A 14872-nucleotide genomic window follows, 5' to 3' on the forward strand; every position below is an offset into this window, starting at 1 on the left:
TAGCCTGTCAAAAGACCAGCTGGTGATTTACAGTTTCCATTATGGGTTGTAGTAGTATATGAATAGAGGCCACAGGGAACAGCACTGATAGGGAGATCAACGTTATGTGTGTCACTGTGGAGGCTGGTGCTTAGAAAGCCTACCCACACCCCCGTTTAGAGGCAGGTCTGCCCCCACACTACATCATGACTCCAGGGGCATTGGCATGGAAAAATACAAAGGCTGGCATGTTTTGGGCACTGCGGTTTCTAATCTTCATGCAATTAACACCATGTGTAGCATTGTATCTCATGCATGGGTTAATAGTGTAAAGTTGCAATGGCATGCCATGTATATCCTCAATCTTAACCCATGCAAGAACCGAACAGCAAATGATGAATAGCTGGACCATGCATCATACTGATAACAGCCCAAAACGGGTGGGCTATGTTTCACAGGCTGCCATTTGCCTTGCAGTCGGATTCCCATTATCAACTTCAAAAGATAACGTCTTGGCAAAATCGCACAGAAACTTCCTTGCAAAGGCATATCTCGGTTAAAACCGCCTAAAAGATATTCTGATGTATGATCAAATAGCATCGTCAGCAGCAGCAGCCTCCTCAGTCAACTTAAAACGCTGGCAGTGGGAGCAGTCAGACGGAGGGGCTAAAGCAACCCGACAAACAGTTGGCACGGATGAACCACACAACGAGACCTCGCAAACATCCCAAAGACCCGACTGAGATGCATTTTAATATAATTATTTAAAAAAAAAACAATCTCCTAATGGAACAAAGCCTGCGTGTTGGAACGCACCCACAAAGTGACATAATAACCAGGGTCTGGCATGCAGACAGCAATTAATATATGTGGAGATATTACAGAAGAGAGGCATAGCTCTGCAAGAAGTCATACCCTGCATAGCCGAAATTAAGTCCTTAGCAGGGAAAGTCCAAGCCCTTTTATGAGTCATTCGCACATCTCTTTATGCTCCCGATACATGCTTTCATGCTGAGACACAGACAGCCTTGGGGGGCCACGGATTTCAGGCAGGTCTGAACTAGTAAACAACATCCAACAAAAAAAAGCAATGCAAGACAAATCCATTAGGATGGTCAGGGATAACAAACGACTAACCAAACTGCCCTACTTACACACACACACACACGGCCCGATTCCGATGTCCATTCGCAATGACAACTATTGCAAGAACCACCAGGGTCGGTCTGAATGGTTGAACAATAACCTTTAACGCCGATGTGCGTGTGTCTTCTATCTAGGTCCTTCTATCCATAAGTTGTGTAATGGCTTGATAGGTCGATATCATTTCCCAACGCTCAGATTTCGTGTTGATAATTAACCCAGTCTACCCATCCAGTGTGCCATCTGAGGGCACAATTGTGCAACATGCACCCAAACGATTTGCACACACTGACCTGCCTTTGAGGATTGCTGTCCCCCCCCCCCCCCCCCATTGCATTGCTTTTGTCCACTCTAGTTCATTGAAAGAGAGCATACTTTGAACAGACCTTTGGAGGAAGACACAATAATGCTCAGTCAATATGTACACACTGCTGCTAGACTTGGCAACGCGGCCATCTGCACAACTCATTTGACAAGAGCCCTACACAACTACAACGTTACACCCAAAGTTACACAAACAAGTTACTCTGCTGCTGCTTCTGCGGGGCTGAGCCGCATCATGGGGTTCCCCCAGCTACACGCATTCTGTCATTTTAACACAAAAGAAAGGAAAAACCCGCACACACACACACACACACGGTTCATTATGGGTAAAGAAAAAAAAAAGGGAAAAGGGACCTCGAAGTGGCCCGTTTTTCCCCGTGGCACCACGGTCCCCCACCGCCGCTGCGGAGCCTCCGTCTACCGTCACGTCTCCCTGCTACTCCCCGGGTCTGGAACCAGCGACCATCAGGCCATGACTGTCCGCATTCGGCTGTCTGCGCCAGACAGCGTTCACTACTACTAGCCTAGCCTGGTACGATCCAGAGAGCAACGCCGGATCGACTATCTACCATATGAACCAAAAAAACATCCGCGTATTCAAAGCGCTTACCTTCTGGATCCCGATGGGAGGTTGAAAGCACCGGGGACGGGGAAAGAAAGAGGGAACGAGGGGGGTTCAAGCACGCGTGGTGCGTGTCGTCGTCTTGCTTTTCGATCGGCTCCCTTCTGGAAGCTACACGGCGGACTTGTCTGGTAGAAATCTGAGATTGCTCCCCTGCTTCTGCAGTTGTGTGAAATGACAGTACCCAATAACTGTCGATAGGGGGCGCCAGAGCAGTACACCCGTATTATCCTCAGTTGGGGGCTTCTGTGGCTCTACAACCATTTAATTATTTCATTTAGGCACTATTCCACACTGGGTGATTCATGCGAATCCACTCATTTCATATAAAGGGCATTTCAGAATTAATAACGCAAAAAGCTTTTTAGAGAATTTTTTTTTTTTTTTTCAAATATGACACACACATATGAAACAGTACTGCGGTGAGTCAGCGTGTAAGCAGCGCACCCGTCGTTCCTTCAACCTTATGGAAAGCTGAAACCAAGAAGACAAAGATGTCCTGAGCCAGAATGATCTAACTTTGGACGTCTTGATCACATGACAGCGGAGACGTCGTGTTCACACGCCTCATGACCGAGTCCATTGTTAAATCTGTTAGCGGAGGGCAAATCAACGGCATTCGTCCCCTGTCCCGAATTACATGACGGATTAGTATAAATCTCGAGAAAGCAATAGATATTGATACACAGTATCCAAGACAGGCCTGCACATATTTATAGGCCATCTTAATAGGCCGAATACAAATAAAATATATTGTTTGTTTGTTTGTTTGTTCTTTGGTTAATTCGTCTTTGAGACAAGGTTTTTGAGACAATTACATTTTGTGAATGGTACATGTAGTAAGCATGCTAGTGAACATTCTGTCAGGCTGTCTAATCATTGTCTCCCTATTCCCCCCAGAAAACCACACATTTTAAATAAACATTTGGGGCTTAGTGTTTCCATTAGCGGTGATCCATAATCTCAAACATCCGTCACCCCCAACTAATTCGCCAGCAAAGGCAGCCTGACCTAAACAGGTGTATAGCTAAACTGTTAATTGACTAGGCCCACTAAAGTGGTTTAGGCCTACATAAGATTAGAGAGAGAGAGAGAGAGAGAGAGAGAGAGAGAGAGAGAGAGAGAGAGAGAGAGAGAGAGAGAGAGAGAGAGAGAGAGAGAGAGAGAGAGAGAGAGAGAGAGAGAGAGAGAGAGAGAGAGAGAGAGAGAGAGACACACACACACACACACACACACACACACACACACACACACACACACACACACACACACACACACACAGAGGACACATAAAAGTGAAATTAATAAAAACATTTACGACACACAAATGTCCAAATACATCAGTAATTAAATTAAAAGCAATTAAACACGGTTATTTACATATCCAACCTCCCATTCCGCTGTATTAAATACAGCCTATGGATAGCCCTATGTGGTTTAGGCTGAGATATTTGATTATTTGTCATTAATATATACAAGTTAAGCCATAAAAAAAAATTAAATGCGTTCTGTTTAAAGAAAGAATCCTCACTAAGACGGACGTAGTTCGGGCGGACGTGACGAGACCTACAGGGCGCTGGAGATGACGTCATTTCCGTCCCGTTGTTTGACCCGCTCCTCCGCTCCCGTGGCGTCAGTGTGTTTAAAATGGCGACGTCCCTGGGAGCTAACACGTACAACAGACAGAACTGGGAAGACGCGGTATGGTTTTTTTTTTAATCCACCTGAGATACGACCTATAAACGTATAACCATATCGTAGTTATATATATATATAGAGATGCTGTCACACCCTGAGGTTACGACATTACGCTCACGTCTCATCGTAGATGTTGATTTGACGAGGAGACGGAAGCTAGCTGGTGTTAGCCGAGCGGAAGCGTGGCTGCTATTTTCAATTGATGTTTTATTTTACACACGAATCCTGTTTGTTTTTGTTTTTTAAAAGACATCATTGAACATTCCTTAAGAAATATTTCCGGAAAAATAAAAAAGCTCAGCTAAAATGATAGTTTGCCGGCTTAAAGCTGCAACCAGGTTCCCTTACTGTCATTCACTACAATCGGAGGGTGAATATAAACAACATTTCCAATAGATTAACCCTGTTAGGAGGGCATGGATCGGATATTGTGAATGCAATCTAAGCACACATGTTATCGTAATCACAACGTGATTCAGCGTTAACACTCAACGTAGTGGTGTTGATGCAGTTGTCTGTAACCCAGTCGTTGTCCTTCCATTCCCAGGACTTCCCAATCCTCTGTCAAACATGTCTGGGGGAGAACCCTTACATCCGCATGGTAAGTGTTATCCATTGTTTATCTTGAATAACATGTCATGGAGCTATGTCACTATGCTGCCCTTGTTGCGTGAGGTAAACCCGTTGTTCACCCTTTCTTACAGACCAAGGAGAAGTATGGCAAAGAATGCAAGGTACCTTTCTGGTTTTACATTACCTTTTTTTTATTTTCTCAATTGCTCCTCAATAAAAAACGCGTGAACACCAAACTCAAAGCAGGAAGCTAACTCGTCATTCTGTTTGCAGATATGTGCCCGCCCCTTCACGGTTTTCCGCTGGTGTCCGGGCACGCGCATGCGCTTCAAGAAGACCGAGGTCTGCCAGACATGCAGCAAAATGAAGAACGTTTGTCAGACATGCCTCCTGGATCTGGAGTATGGTATGAGCTCTCCCTGTTAATGAATGTGACAGTTATTGTTATTGTGGGCCGGCGATGGTGGATTAGTAAACTAACATAATCTTTGGCTTTCTGCAGGTCTTCCCATCCAGGTCAGAGACACTGGGCTCGCTGTCAAAGATGAGGTGCCAAAATCTGATGTCAACAAAGAGTACTACACACAGAATATGGAGAGAGAGGTACGTCCCCGGGCACTGCCAACGGGAACACATACAAAAAATAAATAAATATATATAGATCTTATTCTATCCCAGTAGATATACTGCATATATTAAAGACACAGTGCTAACAGAATTTTGATTCCGTCTTCATGTTATGTTCCGCCTTAATCTTCCCAGATTGCCAATACTGACGGGACACGACCGGTGGGCCTGCTGGGCAAAGCCCCAAGCTCCAGTGACATGCTGCTGAAACTGGCCCGAACCACGCCGTACTACAAGCGGAACAGACCCCACATCTGCTCCTTCTGGGTGAAGGGAGAGTGCAAGAGAGGCGAGGAGTGCCCGTACAGGTGACCGCTGGCCATACCTTGTTATAAGTTGCCGTGTGTTTCAAGTGAAGCCGGGGTGTGGGTAGATGCCATTGTAAATTCAATTATGTGGCTGTTTCATACGTTGCATCTTAAACCATTCAACAGAAAATCTGTTTCTACTGAGAGATTTGACAATGCATGAACCATGCATCTCATTGTACTGGTTGTTATGCAGTTGTTAATTCACCTACTGACCGATCCTGGAACTTGCAAAACAGGCACGAGAAGCCCACGGACCCCGACGACCCCCTGGCTGACCAGAACATCAAGGACCGTTACTACGGCATCAACGACCCGGTGGCCGACAAGCTGCTGAAGCGCGCCTCCACCATGCCCCGCCTGGACGCCCCGGAGGACAAGAGCATCACCACGCTGTACATCGGCGGGCTGGGGGACACCGTGACCGACACAGAGCTCAAGTACGGACCACGTTGCCGCCATTGGGCTGTCTTGAATATATTCACGTCATGTTCTTTTTCTTTAAAGGGGGGGGGGATATGATGCCACCAGGTGTGATGAGCCATTGCAAGCAGTTTGAAAATCGCTTTTCCCTGTGCCCAAGTTACATGACTAGTGGGAGTGTCCACCTAGATGTATGATGGATAGATCAGTCCACCAGCCTACCCAGTGGACAGTGGCAAATGTTGCCTATCTATCCGTCATACATCTAGATGGACACGGCTAATCACACTCACACCTCAAGGCATGATAATGCCCCTTTAACTACTTTTTTTATGGTAAGAGGAGTTTCTCACCATTTTGGCGTGGCGCCGTCTCCCCTGCAGGAACCATTTCTACCAGTTTGGTGAGATCCGCACCATCACCATCGTCCAGAGGCAGCAGTGTGCCTTCATCCAGTTCGCCACGCGGCAGGCTGCGGAGTCGGCCGCCGAGAAGTCCTTCAACAAGCTGATCCTCAACGGACGCAGGCTGACCGTCAAGTGGGGGAGGTGAGTGACCTGTCCCCCGTGGACATCTGCTGTGTAAACACGTTCTCTTTGGACCGTCTATCTGGGAGGAGCGACTGTGGCAGGTTGCGGTATCGGGAAGTAAACACTGTCATGTTTGGAAACCAAATAATGAATCGCAATCACAGTGTTAAAGCGGGCCCTGCTGTTCTTGTTTTGTGATTGCTTCTCATGCTCTTCTGTCTCTTCCCCTCCAGGTCCCAGGCGGCCAGAGGGAAGGAGTCCATCAAGGAGGGGGTCAGTGAGATGGGCACCCGGCTGGACCCCGTACCAGGCCTGCCTGGAGGTGAGTGTGAAACGCCTCAAGGGACTGGGCGTGCCTTGTGAGCACTAGGAATCATCACTTAAAAAAAATGTGTACTAAAATAGACGGAAAGGGAGGACATTGATTCTTATGTGTATAAATGCAAAAATCAATCCATGGATTGTTTTCCGTATACAACCTGCTGAGGAGGGTAATTGAGAAGTTGCACGATCGACACAAATGGAGTTGATATTCATTTAAACTCTGCTTCTGTGCTCAACCTATTGACTTTCTCTCCACCACAGCTCTCCCTCCTCCACCAGCGCACGACGAAGAGGCTCCGGCAAACTACTTCAACCTGGACCCAGGGACCTCGTCTGTGATGAACATCGCCCTGCCCCCCCCGCCCGGCATCAACCCCCCCCCTCCAGGTACTGGTTTGACTGGTCACCCTTTTACAATAAGGCTACAGTAATTAACCCTTAATTACCTTTAGTAAATGCAGTAGGAAGTAAACCATCAAAAAAACGGACAGTTAATTAAATCCACTCATTTAACGGGGTATGGGTTAACACTAACCTAACCACTTTGCTCAGTAAACATTAGAAGGCTTATTACTGCATTAACTAATGTTAATCAATGGATATTTAATGGATCGTGTTGTTCGTCGTAGAACGAGACCACGTCTCGTCCAATCCTCCCTAAAGTATCCTTCTGTCGCCGTAGGTTTCGGACCGCCGATGTTCCACCCCATGGGCCACATGGCGCCGCCCATGCCCCCCCCGATGGGCATGCGGCCCCCGGGGCATATCCACTACCCCTCTCAGGACCCCCAGCGCATGGGCGCCCACGCTTCTCACGGAGCGCGTCACGGCGACTAGACGCCACTGGTGTCCACCTCTTACTCTCGTCATTCCTGTCTGCAGCCCAACCCACTCGGAAAAAACGAGGGTCTCACTTTTTTTTTACTCCGTGAGGGGGAGGGGGTGGGGGGGGGGGGAGATGGAATGTGTGAGGGACACTCTGGGAGGCCTTTGGGAGGAGAGGGATGTGCTTTTCCTTGGATCGGTGCCGTTCTGTAGTCGGTGCTTCTTGCTGTTCTCTGAGCGGACTGAAGCGGTGCCCGCTCGCAGAATGATTCACTAGCGGAAAGTTACGAGACGTCGGGCTAATTAAAGCCTGTTGTGAAACACATCGGGACAGGCGCCGGGAGGAACGTATCGGTTAATTACTGCCACCGTCTTCTTCTCGCCGCGGCCGGGATGTTAACCCTGGAGGATTCCTCGGGCGTTAAAGGGCTTCTTCGATCGATGCCGTTCTGCTTACATAAATGAGTTGTCTTGTCATTGTGCAAATTATCACCGTGAAACATTTTAGTCTTGTTGATTTGATTGTTTTGTTTTTTTAATTCTTTGACACAATATTATTACTCCATGAAACTTTTTGTTTATTGTAATGTTTATTTGTATTTTTCATCATTAAACAACCCCATCTAGTCATTTGAGTATTCCTTTTATATTTAGTTTGTGCCTTGTGTAAAACCAGTAATATATTCTGGAAAATGTATGTTAGTGCAGATGGCAGTAAGCAGTTCAGATGACCATGTTAACGTCTATGATTGTTCCATGGGTAGCCTTGTGCAACCGCCGTTATCTCACGAGCTCGCGGTGATATCACGCCGCTACAAGGAAAGAAAGTCACGTCCCTACATGAGTGGCCTCGGGAGTTCTCATGGTCTTAAATTTGGCGAGGACTGTTCAGAATGGATTAAATAACCTTTTGATATCCATTAGCGGGCCGCTTAATCATAGACATGACCTTCTTAGAGCGCGGCACACGTCTAAAAGCATAGCAGGCGTCTATGAAGAGGAGCAGGTCTTTGTCAGGGCTGCAGGAGGGCTTCCAGAGAGCCCTGTTAAGTGTCATGTTAGCAGAGGGCCTATTCACAGCTCGGAGGACTCGGGGCAGTAGTCCGTGCCCCAGCCCATTGGTGCTCTGTTGAAATTGGGCCTCCGAGACATGTAGTTACAGCTGATGGTCTGCAGTCTCTGGGCTTCCTGTGCTTCAGCGCTGATGACTGGGATCACCCTCCTGCTGGCCATTGGACCTCCAAACGGCAGGGCCGATCTGGAAGTGAGAAGCAGAAAGGTCTGCAACAAATCGACACAGTGTGTAAGCAAGCTGGATGTTACCTTCCCAGAAAAAACTGAAGGTATATAAATCGTGTGTACAAATATCCATCACAATCTATCCTTTAAACGGATGGCTTAAGATGAAACACAATAACCAGTTGTGTATCTGAAGTCTGTTACCAACCAAGTCCTGTTGGGGTTTAAAATAACCGTGAGAGATTCAGAGTGACTCATGGCTGGGGTGAAGTGGTAATGGGTAGGAGGGGGCGCTAAGCTCCACCAGCCCTATTTGGCCCAAAGTTTGTCTGTAGAAGTTGGTAAGATGTAATTAAATCTAGGATCATTCAATTAGATCATCAGCGATATTTAGATGTGTACAGAGATCCTTCCTTGGATTGAACACTAACTTCCAATAATAACTGACAATATCACCATGAGAAACACTCCACCGTTTTTTGGATCTTTTTCTGTTTCTAATCTCTCTTGATTTGATTCTATTTCCCAATAATTGGGAAGTCTTTGGGAGTCTGTTGTTATCCACAGCCTCATTGGCGTCACAAGACAGCTCCCCTCCCTGAGTCATCTTATCTTAAGGGAGGTGAAAGGCATGCAGACTCCCTGCATCATCTTACCAAGGCCAGAGCGAAAATAGCCGCCACAAAACCACAGTCCGAGGGGGTGCAAAGCCGACGAATGGATCGGTTTCAAACGGCGGAAACATGGATCGGAGCCGAGGGAACCTTCATTTAACAAATAATTGCAAAAGCCTTCATCATTTAATCATCTACGAGTCTATTTAGAGCCGGATTCTCCAAAGCCTGTGCTTGACACGCAACCAGCACCGAGCTGTAACATCGCAGAGTGAATACATTAGCCTTCTTAATAAGGATTAGTTGTTAAACTTCACAGTAGTGTGTTTTTTTTTGGGTGCAATGTCATAAAAAGACATAACCTGAATGAGGTGCAAACGTGCAAAAAACTGTCACCACAACCATACCTGTTGAAACACCTGAAGGTGGGAGGCTCCGGGAGCTTGGGCAGCTGTTCAGTCAGGGTGGCCAGCATCTGCCGGCCGTCTCCCTCACCTTTCCTCCACGGAGAGCTGTAGGACCTGGGGATCACTGTAGAGTTGAACCTCTCACAAGGGACCCCCCGAAGAGGACCGGAATACCCTGGAAATAGGAAAAAGGTGACCATGAGTACCACTGTTTGTATTCCAGGCCACGATTGTAGTAAATTGTATGTAATTGTATGTAAACTCTGTATGTAATATGTATTGTATTTCAAATGGGAATCAAGCTGTGCTTTGCTTTGAGATTACATCAAATATCGACAGAGCGACAGAAGTAGTGTAGTTAAAGTGTTAAAATGCATAATACCAGCATATTAAGGGAAGGCGCCAATCCCCAAGCTTCCAACCAAGCTGTGGCTCTGTGGTCAACAGGCGTGGGGCATTGCTCAAGGGCAGGCATCGGTGCGAGTTCAACCTCATGAGACGGCCAGCGTCCACCCACCCCCCTCCATCTCCGGTCATTTACCTGGAGCGAGGACTTCGGGATTGCCCTTCTTGGCTATGGTCTTCTGCAGGTTGAGGACCAGGCTGTGCTTACCGACCATGGGGGAGAGCAGATTCTCCTTCCCCGGCTGGGGCTCTGGGACAGGCTGAGGTGGAAGTACCTGGGGGGAGAGGGGGGGAGTCGACATTGGATATGGACACGTCTGGGAGATGGAAACACCACAAACCGGGCTTGCCGGCCTGCCCGCCTGCACCATGTTGTTTATAATTAGTGTGAGCAACAGTGTTCCTTGGATAGCTCTTTAGCCCTCCCGCCCGCCGCCACACTCTCTCCCTGGGGGCCCCGCATTCATGGGCCCCTAACCTGCCACTTACCCCTAATCCCCCCGAGGCGAAATTGCAAGTCAACATGGTCGTGTATTCGTGGCCCTTTTTTTTTTACGACATTAGGAGATTAGGCCTAAGCACTTGAAACGCTGCGTTTGTGCCCTCGCTCGTGTATACGAGCGGCTAGAGGCCTCCGTTCCCATCGGATGTGTTATTCTGAAACACTAGCGCAGCAGAAAAGGAGACAGGACACTCTGCGACCGGACGCTGAGGTCTTTGCGAGGTCCCCGTCGGGGGGGCCCTCCAGGGAGAGCATCCATCTTGTGCGTCTTGTGTGCGACACACACCAACGAGCTGCTAACGCGCAGTGCAGTGCGTGCGCGTGTGTGTGTCCGGCGGGCGGGGTTGATTTGGATGCGTGCCGTGCAGCTTTCAGTAGGAGGATAGCTGATACGTGTCCTAATGGGGGTGTGCGTGTGCGTGGGTCCGAGGGGGGGGGGGGGGGGGGGGGGGTCTGTGTTACTGTTTACTCTGCCAAAGTTGCCTGTGTTGCTGCCGTTGCCTGTGTTCTCCAGGGTGAATTGCTCCACCCTCTTCTGCCGCTCCTGGAACATGCGCGAGCCCCGATTAGACGGGAGCTGGAGCTCCTCCAGCATCACGTCCAGGGGAACGCTGCTCTTCTGCCCCAGGTTGAGGCCCCCTGTGGGGTGGGGTGGGGTGGGGGGGGGGGGGGGGGAGAGAGGAGGAGTCCAGGCAGTGGCGGAGCCAGGGAGAGGGTCCATGGTGGAATGATGATGATTCAGAAACAAATGCAAAGGAACACAGGTTTTGTTGAAAGGTTTTTTACACAATCGATTTTATGGAACAATTTAGACCGAAATGAAATTCCAAATATCGAGATTCCTGAGATACAATTCTTGGGGATACATATAAAAAAAACAATTCTCTCGATTTTAAATGTTTGTATATTTGTATATTTCAACGCAGGTCTGAACCTGATAGTCCTCAGTTAGCCCTGATGGGGTCAACACGGTCACGGCCATACAGGCAATAAATACTTGATTGGTTTCGTTTTGAAAGAACCAAAATAATTGCACTTTTACCCAGTTTAGTGTGGTAGCGCTAAGCTTTTGAAATCCTCTCACGATGTAGTTGTTGTTTGTCTCGGGCAAATGTCTGAATACGTCTGAACACGTCTGAATGTAAGTTTTCAAACAAATGACAACTAACACAATAATCCTAAGAGTACCATCATTACTATTTATTCGTAATTCGTAAATTTCTTCAGTCTGGACTCTGGAGTGTGTCTGTATGAAAGACTTAAACCGTGACGGAGAAAATAGTTGGGGGGGAAAAAATGATGTTTGTTACGCAATGTTTATTGACATCCAGGCGTTGCATGGGTAAGCGTGTATTAATAGGCTCTTTAGATGAAGGCACTCTGTACACGAAGGGGCTATGGGAATTCCCAGCCTTTGCGAGTTGTCTTTAATAAGGCTAAGGGTTACGTTCGCGTTTTCTCGATCCGAACCCCGTCTTCGTGCGGCAAACTACCGGAGCACGCAGAGACGCACGCTGCGCAGTGCACATCGCTCTCAAGTCTTAAGAGTGGTTATGTTTCCATGGTTTTTAAGAGTGGTTACGTTTCCATGGTTTTTAAGAGTGGTTACGTTTCCATGGTTTCCCGTTTGAAGGATAGTGGGAGCACACGGGGGCATTCAGCTCCGTGCCTCGTTTTAAAATATTCATAACAATTGATCGCTTAGGTGCTTTTCTTAGCCATGGATCAATCCATAGGGTGCTCTGGGATGAGTCCAACGCCTGCAGCTCCAGTGGAGGCAGGGCTGTCACTTACCTCCCCTGACTTCGTGACAAAGTGCCTTGGCGAGCTGCATCCTGTGCTTGGTGGTCGTCAGGCCCCCTCTGCATCATCATCATCTTTATGAGGACTCGGCTGCACACACGTATTAAGAAAACACGCACACACACACACACACACACACACACACACACACACACACACACACACACACACACACACACACACACACACACACACACACACACACAGTTTTAAATCTCATATTGAGCTGAAATAGAATTGTGTACACAGCGAGTAGCTTTAATGTCTGTAATAATATGTTATCACTGTGACCGGCAGACGCATGTCTGCGAGGAACATAAAAAAATAAAGTTTATCATCTCGGAAATTCACATGTGATATGAAATAACATGAGACACATGAGACACATACATGTAACGGGAACAGCCACTCCAGTCAGCTAAACCCAATGTTATCTCCTAGCCATTAGAAGCATGACACACAGACCACACGTTCACGTACCTGTCTCCCCTTTGTGTGTGTGTGTGTGTGTGTGGGTTTATCTTTGTGTTTGTGTTTGTGTGTGTGTGTATGAACTAGTAATGGCTATCATCTAGTGGTGCTATTTGAGGTTCCCCCCCCCCCCCTCCCCCTGCAGTGAGGCTGAGAGGCTTCCGTTGCCCTCTCGGCCAGTAAGGACCTGGGATGGGGGTGCTGGTACTGCCCTCCTCCAGAGATGCCTGGTGCACTTACCTCACCGCACTTTTTTAGCAGGGCAGCCAGGGCGATGACGGAGGCAGGGAGAGTGTGTGTGTGTGGCTTGTTAAAGGGGACTTGGGGGAGGGATAAGTATATATAAGATTACGCACATGCCATGATAATTAAAATATGACACCATGTTTATTGACGTGTGTGTGCGTGTGTGTGTGTGTGTGTGCGTGTGTGCGTGTGTGTGTGTGTGTGTGTGCGTGTGTGTGTGTGTGTGTGTGTGTGTGTGTGTGTGTGTGTGTGTGTGTGTGTGTGTGTGCGCGTATCTGTGTGTGTGTGTGTGTTCTCTGTATCTCTATTAAGATTCTGCAGCTGTTATTTTGTTTAGAGGCCCAATACTCCATATATTCGACCGTGGGAGATTGGCTTGACACCTGCTCTGGCTCCGATGCTACGTCGTAGCACAGCACCATCGTTCTGTCTGGTGGGGAATCGTGACCCCATTTCAAAGAGCGCATTCTGTCATGGTTTAACGCCATCGCTTGGCCGACTCCAAAGCGTGACTGCTGCAAAGCCTTCCCGCTTGTGTTTCAGAATAAAAGCCCTCTCTGAGAGGGAATCTATGGCCCTCACCGGGAGGAATGACCTTTTCTTCAACATTCGTTGCACATTTTCTTCCCAAACTGATTTTAAGTCTGGCTCAATATTACCCCCCACAGACCCTCATTCATGGAGCTCAGCAGCCGCCCAGAGGGGGAAGAAGACATTTTCTTTATGGGGATTGGATATTGATTTTTGCACTTGCTCTGTTCCAAAAAAAAACACACCCCATCTCTCTCTTTTGCTTGTGTTTGCGTGAGACCACGAGTAGTCTAGAGAGAAGACACGGTAATCACCACACACACACGCCGAGGCATCTCTTTAATGGAACATAGTTACAGGGCCCGGGAGGAATATACTCAGGTTTGTTTTGGGAGTGAAGAGTAAAAATGAAGAATTATGACCATGGCTCTTTGAAGAGAGAACTTCCATTGATAGGTGTCAGTGAACATAATAAGAACATACTGGTATCCCTCTGGCTCACATGGCGTTGTTAAAGTCCCAACTTGAAAAAGAAAATCCACTTAAAAAGGGAGATTTTCTTCCATTAAACGTTATTTTCGTATTTCTTGAGAGCGTGGGGGGGGGGGGGGGGGTATAATTAAAGCCCTCGACGCCGGGAGCCATCTGTGTTTGAGAGCTGCATCTCAGCGGGGGGCGCAGTGTGTTCCTGTCACATGGGTGGAGGGACAGGATCACACCAGGCCGTGACAGCTGACACGGGCGAGACAATGGACGGACCCTCGATCAGAACTCGAGGGCCCCCGGCGTAACTGCGGCGCCTTTAAAACCCCGTCCGCCCCGGGGGGTGCGGCTCTGTTGGCGCGGCGCGACGGCGGAGGAGGAGGAGGCAGTACAGACGGCCAGACCTCAACAGGTAGCGCACAGGAAGCGGAAAAAACCACGGGAGTGATAACAGACAATAGCAGAAAACTTTCAAATTACCCCGCGCGTACTTGACGGATAGAGAGGGCGTGCTTGGTTTAGCCTCTGGTGAACCCGGTGAAAAGATAATTCTTTTTGTTTTGGGGGGGGTGTGGGGGGGGTCGGTGTCCTGTGCGGAGGACAGTTACAGAGCGCCTGGCGTGGAGCTGAGCGGCGGGAGCGATGTACGGGCTGCTGTGCGAGAGTCTCCACGACTTCATCAAGGAGTCGTACGGCGACGACGTGTGGAAGCTGGTCCGAGAGAGGGCCGACGTGCGGCTGCACTCCTTTGTCACCCATCAGGTCAGGGCGGGCGGGGGGGGGGCGGGGGGGGGG

General features: G+C 48.4%; 2 protein-coding genes and 1 pseudogene across 3 annotated transcripts in view; 2 read left to right on the forward strand and 1 right to left on the reverse strand.

Moving 5' to 3' along the window:
* Nucleotides 1-3714: 3714 nt before the first annotated feature.
* Nucleotides 3715-7451, forward strand: LOC311344933 (pre-mRNA-splicing factor RBM22-like). Its single transcript, XM_084469281.1, has 11 exons — nucleotides 3715-3769; nucleotides 4314-4367; nucleotides 4471-4500; nucleotides 4613-4745; nucleotides 4842-4942; nucleotides 5102-5274; nucleotides 5514-5714; nucleotides 6081-6245; nucleotides 6461-6549; nucleotides 6813-6938; nucleotides 7234-7451. Exons 1-11 carry the CDS (start codon nucleotides 3716-3718, stop codon nucleotides 7386-7388), a joined length of 1281 nt encoding a protein of 426 aa, XP_084325407.1. The 5' UTR covers nucleotide 3715; the 3' UTR covers nucleotides 7389-7451.
* A 38-nt stretch (nucleotides 7452-7489) lies between these two features.
* On the reverse strand, nucleotides 7490-12420 carry LOC311344934 (myozenin-2-like; annotated as a pseudogene). The gene is made up of 5 exons (XR_014684138.1): nucleotides 12338-12420; nucleotides 11013-11182; nucleotides 10178-10316; nucleotides 9637-9811; nucleotides 7490-8634 (listed from the first exon to the last, which is right to left on the reverse strand). The product of XR_014684138.1 is annotated as a myozenin-2-like (transcript).
* Nucleotides 12421-14225: 1805 nt separating this feature from the next.
* The window catches only part of LOC311344725 (uncharacterized protein), a gene marked incomplete at its 3' end in the record, with an annotated part of 20132 nt that continues 19485 nt past the window's right edge, over nucleotides 14226-14872 (forward strand). The window contains exons 1-2 of the mRNA XM_084469078.1: nucleotides 14226-14489; nucleotides 14682-14839. Of these exons, the coding sequence (XP_084325204.1) occupies nucleotides 14720-14839 (120 nt within the window). The 5' untranslated portion in view covers nucleotides 14226-14489; nucleotides 14682-14719. The remainder of the gene's footprint in view (nucleotides 14490-14681; nucleotides 14840-14872) is intronic.

Source organism: Micromesistius poutassou (genome assembly GCF_964030765.1).
Source record: "Micromesistius poutassou genome assembly, chromosome: 6".
Taxonomy (NCBI): Eukaryota; Metazoa; Chordata; class Actinopteri; order Gadiformes; family Gadidae; genus Micromesistius; species Micromesistius poutassou.

Bases quoted from the DNA above. Each gene is read 5' to 3' on its own strand.
- LOC311344933 (XM_084469281.1), top strand. From the start codon at position 3,716: ATGGCGACGTCCCTGGGAGCTAACACGTACAACAGACAGAACTGGGAA. The intron at 4,943-5,101 runs GTACGTCCCCGG...TAATCTTCCCAG, and splicing joins CACAGAATATGGAGAGAGAG to ATTGCCAATACTGACGGGAC. The intron at 6,246-6,460 runs GTGAGTGACCTG...CTTCCCCTCCAG, and splicing joins CTGACCGTCAAGTGGGGGAG to GTCCCAGGCGGCCAGAGGGA.